The 18,096-nt window shown below is 37.4% G+C and overlaps 1 protein-coding gene across 1 annotated transcript in view; it reads left to right on the forward strand.

Annotated features, from left to right (window-relative positions):
- Nucleotides 1–14,027, forward strand: part of LOC109100391 (calmodulin-lysine N-methyltransferase-like) — a 116,854-nt gene extending 102,827 nt beyond the window's left edge. Inside the window, exon 12 of the mRNA XM_042737680.1 lies at nt 13,572–14,027. Coding sequence (XP_042593614.1) covers nt 13,572–14,027 — 456 coding nt within the window. The remainder of the gene's footprint in view (nt 1–13,571) is intronic.
- Nucleotides 14,028–18,096: the final 4,069 nt, after the last annotated feature.

Here is an 18,096-nt window from a genome sequence, read left to right on the forward strand (position 1 = left end):
GTATAGGTAGCTGTGACCTGTCCACACAAGTCTGGGTCACATATACACCTTTCCCTGTCCTGTGCTGTTGTTTGCATTGGTGTTTACGGAGTTAATTTAGTCACGGTCACTGTTTTGTCACTGTTTTTTTAAAAGAGTAAAATTACCATGTATTTGTATTTCAGAATTTTTCTACATCCTAATAAATAGTATACACGCATATTTCCATTGTCGTAACCAAACGGGTTATTCTCTCATGCCTTATTCCTTTTAACCCAGCTATCCAACCTCCAGTCACATCTTAACTTCAGAAAAATGACAGTATTCAGCAGGGTGAAGCCTGCAAACGTCGAGGTCTTTTGTGGGAATCAAGTGAGAAAAGTGAACTCGGGGGAAAGCAGGCTGTCATGGACCTCAATGGTCGCATTATGTAAATCTCTGACGTCCCTTGATGTAAACCTGAATAGAAACACATTAACGTCTTGTATGTACTTAAAAGGAACCCAGACTTTGCGAGCTGAAACGGCAGATCCAGTAATCATGTTGACAAATTAATGGCAGAGAATTAGTTGTCCATTAAAAGTGTATTATGTGCCACGCTGGCACATAAAATTACTCCCAAATAAGTGTGGAGGGAAAGCACACGAGGGAGAGAGAGAAGAGAAGCGCGAGTTGCGTGGCGAGGGGGTGTTTGACTGTCACTTTGAGATCCAGAACCATCAAAGCACACTAAGTGTATGCTTTGGGCCTCTAACCTCTGTTGAAAGGTTGTAATGAGGTTATATGAGGGTGAGGTGTCAGGCATTGGGGTCTCTCTGTTTCCCTTTGGCATTCAGAATATGCATGCACATGTGTGTGTGTGTATGAGGGTTTGACTGTCAGTGTACCACACTCATAACTCCTATTCATTTAGAGGATAATTTGGCCCTGCTGTGCTGTGATATAGTGTCACCAAACCTGCCATTGTAGTCAGGGTGGCTCACACTGCTGACACACACACACACACACACACACACACACACACACACACGTATATGTGCACATAGTGAGATTATCATTTTATTAAATGTTATTCTTAAACAGGAAGAGGAACACTGACATGCATAATTTCATTTAGTAATGAATTTTATAGGTGAGAAAACAATGTTATTAAAACTTGAAATTAGTTTTTGTTCAATGAGAACATCATGTCAAAGTTGCAATGACAAATTTAAAATTTAAAGAAAAATTAGAGCACAATTTGGGCAAATTTCTATGAAAAAAAAAAAAAAAAAAACACCTGAAGAAAAATATTTGTATAATAAATATTTTTTTGAAAATGTTCTCCCCCAAGATAAATATCTTGACATCCTTGAAACAAGACATGTTTACTTTACAAGCAAAATCTCATGGGTTAATACAAATTATTTGTATATACTATAACTTAAAATAAGTTTAATTTTCCTACCACATTTGCAAATAGTTTTCTCTTCTGTTTTTAGCATTTAACAAGTTGAAGAGGTTTAAGCTTAAAGCATGAATTCAAAGGCCAACAAAACAATCTTACAGATGAGAAACCATAGAAAACAATTAAAACTTGAAATCTGTTTTATTCATGCCGTAAAAACGGAAGAGAACCATGTCAAATTTGCAATTAGCAATATAATTTTCCAAAATAGTCTTCTCCCCTTTTTAGCATTTAATTTATTTAAAGAGATAAAATTTATATGTATTTTTATTTCATTAAAGTATAAATATTAAAAATATATTTTCTAAAAATATTTATTTTGATTTTGCTAGAAAATTTATTTTGTTTAAAAGATAACATAAATACTGATCAACAAAAATGACTTTTTTTTTTTCGCAGGTTTACTAAATGTAATACAGCACCTTTCACGTGGTATTATGGATAGCATCTTTCCATATGTGTACATGAAACATCTCTATACGTATGAACGTGCCATTTTTGACATTGTCAGTCGTGTCATACAAAGATAGTGCCTTATATTGAGCAGTAGGGTAAGATGTCAGTGAAGTTAAATGATATAAATGTCAACTATGCCACTTTTGCGTCCAAACCTGCAATATGTACAGCTAGTCTGTCAGTTATCAGTGAACCAGTGAATGTATACATGCCTATTTGAGCTGTGGCTCTGAGTTGTGAGTGACAAGACAAAGCCAGAGTTAAATAAACATTTGAGACGCAGTTATTTCTCGCTTTCTCTCTCTCCACACGTCTGAAATGTAATTCAGATGTCAACGCAGATTCTCTCTCTATAATACAGTATGCTCTCTCTCGTTCTCTCTCTCTCCTCTCATTGTTCCTTTTGTTCCCTCCGCTGCTGCTTTATTGAGGAAGACGTTGCAAGGGGAGAAGAAAAGATGACACACATTCACAGCCGATCTCCGTGTTCTCTTTGGAGCGCTTGTCATTTCTGCAGCAGCATGGTGACAGTGGTTTCTAGAACAGAGCATCTCGCCAGTTCACAGTGAAGTAACTCTAATGGAACCGTGACACTGGCCGTCAATCTGTGTGCCGGTCTGTCTCTCACAGTGTGAAATTACAATCATCATATTCCACTGCTGAATAGAATCATGCAGTCATACCAGCCATTTCTAAGATCTACACAATCATTACCGCAACATCTCTAGTGCTATGTAACTCGTGACTGTCAAAAAATACAGACTTTTTATTTCACAGTGCTGTTGCATCATGCATCATGCAAGGTTTTTCTATATACACAGCTACATCATTCATTCATCTTAATAAACTGTAAAAAATAGTTTCTGACAGTTGTAAATAACACAAAGAAGTATGTTTTAAAGAAAACACTTTTCACATTTCTAAATAGTGTAATAATAAATTGTGCAATTTTTGAGTAAAAATCATTTCATCGTAGTAGTTTAATTTTTAACAATAAGATATTTTTTGACTGTCATGCTTTGCACATTGCTTGCAGCATGTAATGATAGCTAAATTCGACTGTTGCAAATTACCTCTTTTCTCCGTTTTTATCTTCTGTACCCAGATACGCTGTTGATTCAATTGTATGTTCAATATTGTACTTTATACTTCACATCCTTATCAGGGCATCAGTCTGAACACTAATCATTACTGCAGTTTTGTACAAACCTTGTACAAGTTCCTTGTTCCTGAAGTTTTGGCTTTTAGAATCCGAGCAGCCCAATCAGAACCACTTTAGACGGTATGAAAAAGCATCCAGAACACAATACAGCCAGGAACCAAAGGCCACCAACCTCCACAATACTGTTCACATTCGTTTGGAGCCAGGCCATCAAGATACAAAAGCACAACGGAAGAAGGGCTAACTTTAAGGAATGCCTAATGTCCTATAGGGCAACTGACTGACTCAGGGCAAGGGGTAGGGGGCTATTGTTTGATAGAGAGAGACAGGGGTGGTTAAAGGGGGAAAAAAGAAGTAGAAAGGCCTCTGGAACTAAATGTATTTCTCCTTTCTGTGTTAAACAAATGGTTTTTGTAAGCTCTGGACTAATTTTCATGCAGAAGTCAATAAGCACATATTCCAGAGTAAAAAACTGTAATAGTATGCTAAGATGTTTTATCTTTTCTAAAAGGTGCCATTTTAGGAATTACTACAATGATAGGGAAATCACAAACAAGTTGTGTTTGACCTGTTTTGATTATGTTCAGTGAGACATTAATGTGAATTGCACTTATGAAAACATTGAGAAAGAAAATAGTGTCACTTGACAAACAAAGACAATCAGCCAAACACAAGCCGTCCCGCCTTAAGACCGTAGAGACATTCAGCTCCGTTTCTTCAGGATCGGCGACAACATGAGTCGGTCAACACATCTTGGTCTCAGACAATGCCGAAGTGGTATTGAAGCCATGCATATGGGATGTGGTACATGAAATCCATAATGGTAAACATTGACAGATGGCGTCAGTTTGTTTCCATTGGGGACTGAGATTGGTACACTTGTCCTAAGTGGCCCATTGGTGCTGAAGACTAAGCACAGTTGAAGAATACCCCTAATAACGTCCTTAAACAAGACCTTTTGTGGCCCCAGCCTTTCTCAGGCCACAGAATTAGGCTTCCTTTTCTGTGGCCTTTCTCTTCCTCTTTTCTCCCCCTGTAAACCACTATGTGAAGTGGTTCATTACGGAGGCTCTCCTCCACTCAGGTAGTGGCCCCAGCCATTCCCAGCTCTTCAGTCCTGTAACTCTCTGAGGAAGGAAAAAGGAAAACATATTGGACAAAGGTCCTGTTAGCACTTCCTATGGAAAATTAGCAGCTTTCGCAAAGGTAGAAATCCCAATTACCTCACATTGTGAGGATGTGCCTAAAGGCTCGCTAGCAACTCGCAACAGTGCCAAAGTGAGCACCCCCTCCCCGATCCCCAATTAAGAGCGAAGATGCTCTTCTCCCTCCTGAGTGCATCTATTTACCTTGTCCAAAGCTCCCCACTCCTGGAGCCCTCAAAAATCCCCAAAATGCACCTTTGAGCCACAGAAGTGCTCTCTTGCTTGAAGCCGGGGTGGCGATGGGCCTTTTGCATCCCAACCGTTGTGCCCTTCAGGTCCAGTGGGTCTGCTTGGGATGCATTGTCTGTCCCTGAGAATTCTCTCAGGACAGGAACAACAGTGCGGAGACAAAAGGAAGGGTGGGGGGTGGTATGGAGGGTGGGGGGGTGTATGCTTGTAAGAAAAATAATGGCGGTGGAAAAAAAAAAACAAAACAAAAAAAATTGTACGTCACTATAGACGGATCTGTAAGGTTGGCTTCAGATTTCACTCTCTGTGGAATGCACTAGACCTCTAAGGCCGCCAAGAATGTTAGTGTAGTACGCTGTCAAAAGCTCAAGGAGGAACCCAATGCTTTCAAATGACTGGCTGAATTAAACCTCCTCCTCCTCAGCTAAACAAATGCTTGTTTTGGCATAAGGCGAAGAGAAGAAAATTCTGAACAAGGCAACTGCAATTGGAACAAGGTCTAAATAGACAAAAAGGAATGTGTTTGTGTTTTGCCAGTATTTCACAATAACGCATGTAAGAATGATCCAAAGACAAAGAATCATTCACTGTTTTCATAAGTCACATTCCTAAGTCACATATCTTCACAATCAAAATGTTCAAAATGGAAATATCAGGTGTGAATCTCAGGCTGACATTATACACTCAGTCTAAACAGCAAAAGCCTTTTCCATATATTCTTAAAACATGATAGCAGGGCTGACTGAATCAGTGTTCTGCTGTATTTTTTAATACAGACGTAAAAATCATATGGTTCTCAAAATCCTGTAATTCATGCGGTAGTTCTTGTTTGGTAGAGGTCGTGGAAAACAATCGTAGGAGCCAGACTTCCGTTATGCTTTGTCTGTTTTCAGGCATTTTCAGTCCGTTTCCTCTTGCAGATCTTTCCACTTATTAATACGTAACTGCTCCTAGAGGATTAAGACTGTATAAATATAAATGTTTTGCTGTCATCAAAAATGCGCATTTTGTCATTTGGACCATTGATCATCGCACAGGTTCAAAGCAATGTAGGAGTTGATGTGAAAAGGCTGACAGCTCATAATAAATGTCTTTTACTTAGCAGTAAAGGATGGCAAATGACAAATACAGTGAGCAATTAAATTGATCTTTTTTTTAGTAAAATTAACAATATATCTTCCATATTCTAATGTATTTAAATGATTCATGTTTAGAAGAAGAATAGTGCACTTTTAACAATTATGTAGGTTAAAATATTTAAAGTACCAATTGTTAATTTAAGTGTCAATTTTAAATCATTTAAAACTAAAATGATTAATATATAATAATATAATATATATATATATATATATATATATATATATATATATATATATATATATATATATATATATATATATATATGTGACATTTCCCATCAAATACAGTGTAGCACCCTTTAATCTATATATATGTATACATTTAACAAATATATAGATCTTTACACAACTACATGAATTGCAGATCTTTTTTACTAAACATGTCTGTCCTTTAGACAACATATTAAATTAATTAGTGTTTCCTTTAAAATTTCAGCTTTTTAAATGTAGCATGCCATGGTCTTGCTTGTTTTGGAATAATGATTTATAAAACCTGACACATGAAAAATATATTTAATAATTTTTAATCTCATATACTTAATCTCATAACACTGTACAGTATGTCACTGATTGCTATGACGGAAACAATCACATCTGTTCAGATTTATCATGACACATGCAGCAGAATTTGTACATGAATATAGAATGGGTATAGATGATGGGTGAAGCTTAATGAACACTAACTACAGATTTCGCTCTTTAAGTAACCTGTCTGAGTGGAGATTTGAATGAAAACTCCCTTGAACACTGAAGCACTGAGCAAAGTGAATATCCCAGCGTTACACTGAAACATTCTGCCGCAAGCGGTAGCCCCAAAAATCCCTCAAGCACTACAGCGTTTAGTAGCCTGCTCCTCAGAAGGGAAATGTAATGCTAAGAAGCCTCTCCACTGCAAAAATGCATGTTATTGTCTTTATTTGGTTTGAGCCAAAATTTGTTTTCTAAGACCTGCAGAAGACAACGTCATTAATACCCAGGTAAGATGTTTCGAGAATTTTAGAAAATTATTTATTTTGTTTCATCAATAGGAAAAAGATGTGATGTAATCTGACTATGCTCTCAAAAGATAAAAAGATTTAATTTACAAAATAATAAAAATAATGATGTTTTTTTTTTAATAAAAGAGTCCATATAAAAAAGGTAAACAACAAAATTTAACTTGCTCTAATATGAACTTGATTTTGATCTCACATAAGTAGACTTACCAATCAAATCGGTTCACAATGCAATATGCAAAAAATAATGTGGCCTTGAACTGCTTTTAGGTCAGTGAGACATCAGAACTTCACTTTTAATTGAACAATGACAACAGTGTGTTCTGATAGCTAATCATTATGGTTGTGATCTCTCTTGCTGTCCTATCCATATCACTTGCTTTGTTTCTCTTTAATTGCACATGTTTTGGATCCAAAACAAGGTTTTTCATTAGTGAATGCAGTCCACACGTTGTTCATATCTTGCGGTTACAATTCATCATTCCTTAGCCGTATCTGCAGACAGACACTCGCACCTCTGTATTTGCTCTCTTTAAATTGTCTCTGGCCTGTGGCAAACAGGGCTAGCATCTGGAATAGAGAAATAACACCTGGTGACAGTTGCCTAGCACTACGGCAGTAAATTAAGTCCTCAATGCCACGCGCTGCTTAAGTGCACAACGCACGATACCAATCTGCAAGTTTATTATTGCCCATCCCCGTTTGCCATTATCGGAAAACACAGTCATTAAAAAGCATTTGACCTTTTTTCAACAAGGATCCAGAAATTACATTTCCTTTTTTTTCTGCCTGCTCTCTCTGTCTGCCGTTCTCGAATCGAGCTCCTCAGCAAATTGTAATGCGACCCCCTTCACAAAGTGAACTACAGCCAGACAGCCCTGAGGAGATACTGCATTTAGTTAAATGTTATATCTGCCAATTTCATGAAGACAATGAAGAGGAGAAAATAGGATGGAGACAAGAGGGAGAGAGAGCGAATATGGCATCCTTCTGACAATGTAAAGAAGACAGCTTTGGCTCTTGGACAGTGATGCTGAAGCTTGCTAACAGAGCGACTGTTGGTGCTTTCAGAGCAGGAAGGAGAGAGGAGAGGGTGAGCAGAAACTCCCCCAGGCTCTTTGAAATCCCTCCTCATCGCTATCAAGGCCTGTCACATGTACTGGATTCCATGCATTTGTTTTCAGCAGGGTATGAACCTGAGCTTGGCTCCTGGAACTGTTGTCGGAGTCACGTTTCCAAGGGTCTGTGCTGAGTTTGAACAATAAAGATATGGCTTCTTTAGTAACGCCAGTATAGCTCTAACAGATATTTCCTGACTTGCGTCAGTTTATGTCAGGCCACTGGGTCCACAAACTTTGTTGTTTATATCATCAAATAAATAAAGCAAATAAATAAATAAATAAATATAATTATTATAATAATATACAATTATTATTATTGTTATTATTATTATTATTATTATATTATAACATTTTTAAAAAGAGCGTATTAACATGGCCTTTTCTTTGATGGTATAATAGCATTTATTATATTATCAAATAAATAAAGCAAATAAATAAATATAGTTATTGTAATAATATACCATTATTATTATTATATTAAAAAAAATAAAAAAGAATATATGAACAGGGCCTATTCTTTGATGATATAATAGCATTTATTGTATCATCAAATAAATGCAGCAAATAAATAAAAATAATTATTTTAATGATATACAATTATTACAGTTATTATTATATAATATTTCCTGACTTACATCTGTTTATGTCAGACCACTGGACCAGTAATCTGTGTTGTTAATCAACATATAAATAGGATATTTATAGAGGGCCTTTTCTTCAATGGTGTGTAAGCCAATAAATAAATATAAAAATAAAAGTATTATTATTATTAATCATAATAATAAGCAATTTAATCATTAGACAAGCTTTAGAAATGGCAGTTCAAATAGATATTTCCAGACTTGCATCAGTTTATATCAGGCAACTGGGCCTACAAACTGTGTTGTATAGCAAATATAATATTAACAAGTGCCAACAATCAATCAGTCAATAAAGTATTATTCATTTTGTATTGTGAATTACAGAGATTAATAAGGAATTTAAGCTTATAATTATTTAAAACTTAAAAGCTTTTAGTTTAAACAATGTATATACTTAATATAATTTGTATATACCCATATAAATACTTTGTGTATATATTATGTGTGCATATGTCAATCATATATTATATAGCTCATATATAATAAATAAAATTTTTACATACATTTTTGAAGGAAGTCATATGGCATACATCAGATATCAGTATAATTGTCTACACTATTTATAATGATCATATGTGAGATAATAGTTATTAAATTATTTTTTTTTATTCAAAGAACCATTCCTCTGTGTCTATGTTGCAGTGTTTGTAATTTGTGAACTGCTCTGTCCAGCTGTGTCTCCCTGCAGGGGGTGCTGTGCACAGCTCTGGACCCAGAAGAAGAAAAATCCCCAGAAAAAAAACACATTTATCAAAACTACATGCACAAAATAATACACTATCACCTTCAAATCTGTCTTAACAGTATCATACTTCACAAGTTTGCTTTGGGTTAGCAGTGAATTGAGTCATCTCTTGCGGCTAATTATCAGAAGTGGTGGGTGGTATGAAAAAGGCCTACAGACTGAGTGAAGACATCCGTTGTGTAAAGAATGTGTCTCCAGGCAATATTAACTCCCAGAACTGCACCGTAGCGGATGAAGAACAGGATAGGAGGTGTAAAAAGGGGCTTATTCAGCAGGGGTGACACGAAATTTCCATACGGGCAGAAAATCGGATTTAACGGCGCATCACCACAACAATAGCTGAGTACACTGTGACATGTTGTTTTGCCAACACAAAAGGCCCCATCTCCCAAACAGATTCATCTTTACAAAGTATGAAATTTATCTGACTTTTAAAAGCCACGGTTCCTTTGTTTAGCTAGGGTACTGCATAATGTATAACATGACATAGCTGGAAGGCTTCTTTGGCCATGTTTTGGATGCTATGTATGTGATGTGATCACCACTGATGGAGATCAGTTTGTAGTATTAGTTTGTGCTACAAGGTGAGGCACATCCAAACTACTGCTGCTGTTCTAGAAACACTAGATAATTATCATTATTTGCCATGTTTTGGTGTGTTTTTTTAAAAGTAGATGATTTTCATTATTTGTTTTTGTTTTTTTGTGGTAGATGAAGTACAATTCAGTTTATAGTTTTGTGTGACAGAAGAAAGTCAAATAGGTATGGAAATGTTGTGAAAGTAGGCCCTTTAAAATAACTTTGATTCATTTTTCATGCATATTCATTAAGTACAATATATATTAGGGTGTAAACCACTAAGTATGCGACATGGCTTCTTAACTATAGCTTCAGCAATATTATTTTCAATGTGTATTAATGAAAACCAAAGTTTAGATGGTTGCTAAGAGACCTATTTTTTTTTTGGGGGGGGGGGGGGGGGGTTGGTTCTTAAGAGAATCTTTCTGAAGAAGAAGGACAGTGAAATATTTGCCCAGACTATTCTAAAGCTTTCTGACTTTTGCACTTCTGCCTGCAGAAATAGTTAATTTTATCCTTTTGTCTTATGCCAAGAGCAAAAATTTTATAATTAGGTTTACAAAAAATATTTAGACTAAATAACCTCTCAAAACATCTTAAAGAAGTTATTAAATAATCATAATAAAATAATAGTTGTTTATTAATGAAATAATATCTCAATATCGTGACACCATCGTGACACCATTGTGTGCTGGGTATTGATAAAGCATTTACAGTTTGTCTAGATTGATTTCTACAAAATTTGTTTACCTTTTGGTGAGAACTAAAAATGCTCCAATATGCTTGTCATATGAATAGACTTCTAACCCTTTTTGGGAAAAACAGTGTTGTATTGTGAAGTTGCCCCCTGCTTTTGTAACTAAAGGCCAGAGAATACGATACTAACGATAAAATGCAGACATCGGTGTGGATGGAGACACCATTCAGTAATTAGAAAGACAACAACAACAACAACAAAGCATGTGTATGTCAGCTTTTAAATCAGCTACAATTCTACCTCAGTGTCTTTGTCTTTGAGGATGCGTTTCTCCAAAGAAGGTGTGATAGTTCTCACCTCCCTGAAGACACAAACACTTTGGCACACACACAAGGTTTGGAGGCAGTTCTCCTCCCCACCTAATAAATACATAAACAATCAGACAAACATTGAGCCAATTTCCCCTTCACAGCCCCACTAATTCACACACACACACACACACACACACACACACACACACACACACACACACACACACACACACAGATATACAGAGCTCCTCTAATTTTCCTTGGGCCGCCACACTGGCAGGGAGTATGTTGTAGCACAAACAGAGATGTGTTTTGGGTAATTGCTCGTGCTGTGTTTGTATGGAAATTTCTGAGTGTGTGACAAGGCTAGATAGCCGTCCAATGTTGTCCTGATCCACGCTTTAGGCGACTGGCCAAAGTATTTTATCTCTTAATGTATTAGAGTGATCTTCCAATTAGCCCACGCTCATAATACCCCAGGATCTGTAGGGCACTGTGTATGTGTGTGTGTGCATCGCTGAGGGTGTGTATCGGGGGGGGTCTGTGATAGTTCTGCTTGAGAGGTAAACTGAGGTGCTTATTGTCTGGCGCGGGGGGTTGTGCGCTTTCTGGGGCTCCTGTTGTAAAGTTTGCTGATAAGCGAACCCGGCCCTTGAGCATCCATTCTGCCTGGTATATTAACACTCCTTATCGCCGGTCCAGATAACAAGCGCATGCCATTTGCCTTCCGAGGAATTAGCCCGTCTTCCTCGGCTAACCAGGCAGTGGTGATTAACCTTTACACTGTCCAATATTCTCTGGAGACTCCCTTTCTCAGATTAGACACTATTAGTTATGACTAACTAAATGAACAGCTCTCGCCTCTCTAGACGGAGAGCAAGAAAGAGAGAGGAAGACAGATAGCAGGAAAGAGACAGAAGACCGGTCATGCACAGCTCATATGTGTATGGCTGTAGGAGAGGCTTTTAAGTGGGAACAAATTAGTATTATATTGTATTGCATATGCATATTCACTAATATGTGCATATATTTAGATTTGCATGTCTTTACTGTAGATAACCACAATAACCTTGCATTTCAACATATACTGTAAATGAAGTGTAAAATACTCACAGACTTTACAATTACAATCACAGACTTTACAATTCAACTGTTTCTTGTTAGTCAACAAAGATCTGTGTAAATTAATAAATAAAACAGTTCAATTTCATTCTAATTTATATGGTAGTTCCATACTTTTATTTGGAATAATCTTTAAAATATTGCTTAATGCTTACAGGAAAAAAAAAAAATATTGGGTGAGATTATATTTCTAATCATAATTGACTTATAAGGTTTAAAAACTGTGTTACTGACTCATTTTCCTCCAATTAATTTTATCTGAGTTGTATGTATTAATTTATATATTGAAACAGAAGAAAGATGCCAGTGGCAATGTGAAGACCTAAAACAAGATGAAAAAATTGAAATGTACACACAAATGACTTTATATACAGATATGTAGCTTATTCATTAACGTGATATTATATTAATCGTCCAAACTGTCCTTGAATGACTAAATGAATAAATGACAAAGAGAGAAAAAAAAGCAAAGGAACACACTAATGGTAAATATAATGAATAAATGAAATGAATATAATAAATAAAGCAAATATAAGCAAAAAAAAAATAGTTTGGCATTTTCTTATATATATGTTATATTATATATTAACTGTCCATACTATCCCTAGATGATTGTAATTTATGTACAAAGTTAGAAAATAATGTCTTCTGTATAAGGATTATACAGTATGTATCTATTGTATTCCATATTTTTGAAATATTTTCTGCCTATTTCTGTAATCAGAGGCCTTTGTTAACCAGGAAAATGTGAGGAAACTGTAGAAACTGCAGCAGATTTGGATAAAAAAGAGGGATGTGAGCGTGTCAGTGTGGCAGTGGATGTAGAGGCTCTATTTGCCTGCAGTGTGAGCTCACTGCTCTTGACAGGGGTCAAAGCAATAATGTGATAGAGACAATATGTTGAGCAAGTTCCAGCCAAAAAAAAGGGCTGTGTGTGTGCTTCCAGATGAGATAACCACGTTCTGGCTGGGGGGTAAAGTGTTGTACAGCCCACTGCCTCTCTATCTGTACGGTTTCCCTCAGCACACACGCATACACTGTCACCACTGGCAGAGCTAAACATATTAAGCCATCACATCAGGGCCTAACTGACAAGAGATGTGATGAGGTGATCCTTACAAACAAATCTGACTGCACCCCATGCCTTCCCAACTTCTCTTCAGTGGTTGATATGATATCGAGACTCAATATATTTGTCTCAAATGCAGTGTGTGAAGATTTGCGTGAAAGCGTTTTCACTCATATCAGTAAATCGAAAGAGTAGAGCATGGGATTTCAGCCGCTGGACCATTAGTCATGACGACTCGTGTCAATGCACATGCATTCAAAATCCTCAATCTTCATACACACTGCAGCTTAAATACACATCCGCACGACCATCAATTTGAAAGCTATCACACGCGGTCCGTCAGTGGGCGCTGTGTTTCTGCAAGATAACTTCACAGACGTGACACGGGATGACACTTGTGCACACACTAGTACATGGAGCTATCCAAGGTAGTCACATTTTCAACCAGATTAAGTCTTCTTGTTGAAAGTGACGGTGGAATTGGATTACCGCACTGGAAACAAGCCCCTGGATTTCTTGCAATGAGCAAGTGCCTTTGAAAGAACGCCATACTTCTGAACACACACACACATACCATTTTCTTCACAATGATGCCGCATGCACACGTGTAGCCAACATTCCCCCGGCGCCGCAGACACATTTATCTATGGGCACAATTAAAAGCATGAAATTTGAACATGCTGTGTTAACTAAGAAAGCGCTTTTGTTCCTGAGGAAACAAAAGCTTGGGGAAAAAATGAGTTTTTCAACCTTGAGAGAGCAGCGCCAAGGCTCACTGATACCCAGAATAATCACATTCAGCCTCAAATCCCTGTAGCTGGCACAGGTAGAGCTCATTTAAGACCGTCCACTGGCTACTCTGAAAAGGAGGTGTGCGGAAAAGTGTTCTCCACCATCCTCCCTCGGAGCGTGGACTCTTTCAGCCCACAAAAACACCCCAAAGGGTCAAATGGAGCAGCCCCTCCAATGTCCCTTCCCTCTGTGAAAGTGTGCACTCGTGGAAGCAAGAAACCAGCATCGCTGTTCTCCATTAAGCTGGTCCACCACCGGCACTCGAAACGAAGCCTCGTCTCCACCTTAAGAGAATGCCTAATCAAGCAGCCTGGGCTCCATTTGCAAGCTGTCAGTCAAGCAGCTTTGCTATCTTCCCACCACGGCTTCCTCCTCTAATACCAATTTAAATCGTTCACGGGCCTTCCGCTGCCATTATTCAAAAAGATCATAATAGTTTTCCTCGCGCCCAAAGCACAAAAAATTCAATTATTTCCCCACAAAGACTTGAAAGTACTTAGCGTGGGGCTACGGCGAGTGGAGCTGTGGGTTATATCAAATTGAAACTGCACTCATTACACGCCACACAATTAGTTACCTCTGGTCTGCGCAGCCTTTCATTCCAAATGGCATATCTGTATTATTACAGAAACAAGCATGCAAATGCCATTGTTGGGGATTTAGAGAAATCAATAGGACAGTGGAGCGAGCGTTTGGTGGCCCGTCACTCAAATCTGCTGCGGGCCAGAGATAAAGGTCTGAATTCAAATTAGTGCCGGCAGCCTGTGACATCACAAGTGACACCCCAAATAAAAGCCTGGCTCCATGATATATCGGTGTAATTATTCCCCACGACTTCTCCTCCTTTCTTCGCCCCTCATTGTGTGGACTTGTGTAACTATGTTTCGTATAAAAGGATTAAGAGTATTTTAATGAAAAATTGTAATTGTTTCTTTGTGTGTGTGTGTGTGTGTGTGTGTGTGTGTGTGTGTGTGTGTGTGCGCTCCATGGTTATGCGCCTTGTCCGAGAGTGTTTGAGAGAGTTGTTCTTATCCAATGAGTGAATAACATGTTTCTCATTTGTTTCTCTTTCACTCTTTTGATTATAAAACAATTATGGTCAGGAGTAATGTCAGAATTTCTAGCTCACTTGAACAATCACTTCACTACCTACACCGATATAAATGCCAGGGTTGTGTGTCAATTTAGATTTGAATTTAAAATGTCTTGTAGTTTTCAGTTTAATTCCTAGATTGAATTTCAATCAAACTGAAGGCAGCAAACAGGGTGCAGAATTAAAATTTTAACGTGAGGACTGTTATTAGTTGTATGTTATCAGTTGTATGTTGTTTATATATCTTATCACATTTAATAAATGAATTTTTGTGGACCAATGTGGATGGACACTTTCCAGACACTTTAACTTTTCCAGAATGCATTACATTTGATGAATGTATTTAAATTACAATTTAGCAGATTTCTCCTACTGTCATTCCAATTCACATTCATGGGCTATATAATTTCCAAAATATAGACAGACTCATGAAATCCAGTCATGAAAATGGAATAACTGTTTTATGCAAAATCGAATGGAATTCAGTTAAATTTGGATGAAAAAATGTAAGGCTCTGCCATCTCACTGCATGAGGACATGAACACATGAACTTCATCTCCAGAGCTGTGAGCATTTCCCCATTTCATTTAATAATACTATTTTCATATATATATATATATATATATATATATATATATATATATATATATATATATATATATATATATATATATATATATATATATATATATATATATATATATATATATTACTTTAATACAGTAGAATGTACAATTTCATGTCTGTTTTAATTTAAACAGTAACACTCTTTGTATAGTACTTTGTTTGCCAAAAAAGAAAGGAATTGTTTGTATTTTATTAGATTTTATTTTGACAAATTAATTAAATTGTTAAAGTTTTATATATCCTTTTGATTACTACCATATTTAATTTGTATTAAAAACACAGAATGTAGAAAAATTAAAACAGTTTTATTGTTAAAATTTTAATAAATTATAAAATTGTTAAAGTTGATTAAACATATGGAGTGTTACACTTACTCCTCCCACCAACATGTGCTTGGGATAGTCAACACTACAAAAGACGATCATCAATGATCAACTACAGTGGCATAAATGTTAAAGCGCATATTTTAGTCTTTATGACGCAATCACAAGTTCTAAACTGCCTTTTGCCAATTTTTTTTTAAAAATCTTTTTCAAATTAATTACATCAGAAAGTTATTTTTTTTTAATAAAAATTAAAGAAATAATAAAAAATTTGAAAATAAAATATCGGGTAGGGTTAGGTGTAAGTATACAATCAAGGTGGCATCCATTTAATAATTTGAATTAACATTATAATTTACGCTCAATACATATTATTGCATACTGTTTTATAATGTACTACAATACCGAGTTGCAGATAATTGCCACTATTTGCAGTAAGTAGTATAAATAACAGAAAAACCTGCTATTTTATCAGTGTAATTAGAATCCACTTCTATTTGCACTACAGTGTAAATAGCCACTGCCACATACTTTTTGATTATTAAATTGGAATTAAAAGAAACCATTAAAACCAGAATTAACAAAATGGAAAACATAGAATTAGTCTGAAAAAATAAAATGGATTTCGCAGGGCCTTAACATTCCAATCCAACTTCCTGTGGGTTGTAGTAAATTCAATTCAATTTCACACTCACGAATTGTAAGGGAGCCAATTCTTCAGTTCTGAACAGTGCACGACCCTGATAAGTGCAACATGTTAATTAGTTTTCAGCTCAAAAAGCACGTAAGAACTTATTGTAGACAACTTGAGTCCTGTAGATCTGACCCCAGGCTAGCCTTCAATTTGACCCCATGCTGGGACAGGTGAGGTCAAAGGTCATGATCTGCAAGTCCAGAGGTGGGCTGAAGACAAAGGGGACAAGGGTTAAGCATGTGCAGCGGAAGTGCCCACAGTGACCTGTCACCCAGGTGATCCTTTAACAGCTCTCAGAGCGTTTGAGTGGCCAAAAGAGGGACAACAATTACCAATTAGCAGCCTCATCTCCACCCCCAAAACAAAAGCCAGCAGGAATGCAACTGCTTGAAAGCCACAAAGAAGAATTAAAGAGAGGGGGGATCGAACATTCCTTTCTAGCCACACACCCTCAAGCTACATCCAGCCACTGCTCGAGGTGCGTCTGTTATTTCTGCGCCAGGCAAAGAGCGAGCGGTGTGTCTATCCGTATGGCGGCATTCATATTTGTGAGGGTACTGCTCATTTCGAACATTGGAAACATCCCAAACATCTCTCATTCAAAAACAAACAAAGACGTGCCCTTCGTGCAGAGGGGCGAGTGGAGAGAGAGAGCGGGAGGGAGGACATGCCCTTTCTGGCCTCTTTTTCTCTCTCTCTGTGTCCTGCCCCCTTCTCCTTTAACACAGGGGTTCCTCATTCAGCATCGGTTAAACGTTTTCACAGCCACACAATGCCAGAACAAGATGGCAGGTGCGAGGGAGACGGAGAGAGAGTGCAAGAGAGTGAGAAAAGGAGAAAGACAGAAAAAGCATGTGAGAGAGAGGAGGTCAGCCCATTTGGCACAGTAATCGTTGTGAGCATATTAACAGAGACCCAGGTGTCTGCGCTTGACCCCCGCATGACGGTTCCATTAACCCGGCAGGCTGGCAGGGAGTGTCCGGTAAAAGGGCGTTCCATTCAGCAGCGCTGAGCCGGGTAGGGCCCTGCTCGCCTTCATCACCAGCACCACCACCACCAAAAGGAAGCAAACCTTCCATTCATGTAAACAGCCCCCACTGGACACAAGCATGTTATGAGGGCCACAAGACACTCTCAAGACCTCCGATATAATACACACACACTAATACGCACACACATGCTGCTTTTTCTGTACCCAACCAAGTGAGATAAAGACTGGCAGCCTAGCTAAGGGGAGGCGGGTGTGAAGGGGAGGAGATGGGAGGGATTGGATGGGGGCTCAGAGTTGTCATTCAGCTGCTGCCAAAGCACACAGTGCACAACGCCACATTGTGCAAGGATTGTTAGCTGTGCTGGGTGCATCTGCTAGATGATTTACATTTTGTACACAAGCATGTTACAACACACGTTTGTTTGTACACATTGGTGCGTGTTGTGTTTTGACGTGTGGTACACATGTGCTCATTTTGTGTATGTATCAGTTTGGGTCGGTTGATTATAAGAAACAGAACCTTGATAACAAAATAGGATGGTCATGAATTAAGATTTAATTTTTGCAAATTATTTTGTTTCCTCATTGTAGTTACATTTAAATAAATGATTATGAATTAGTGCAACGTTGACCACACTTTAACTAAAATGTGGGAATGATTTGGTCAGTTGTGGGAACGAATTCTTAATATCTATTTCTTCTTCCGTATGTGGTGTGCA

The sequence above is a fragment of the Cyprinus carpio genome, chromosome B13 (genome assembly GCF_018340385.1).
Source record: "Cyprinus carpio isolate SPL01 chromosome B13, ASM1834038v1, whole genome shotgun sequence".
NCBI classification, from domain to species: domain Eukaryota; kingdom Metazoa; phylum Chordata; class Actinopteri; order Cypriniformes; family Cyprinidae; genus Cyprinus; species Cyprinus carpio.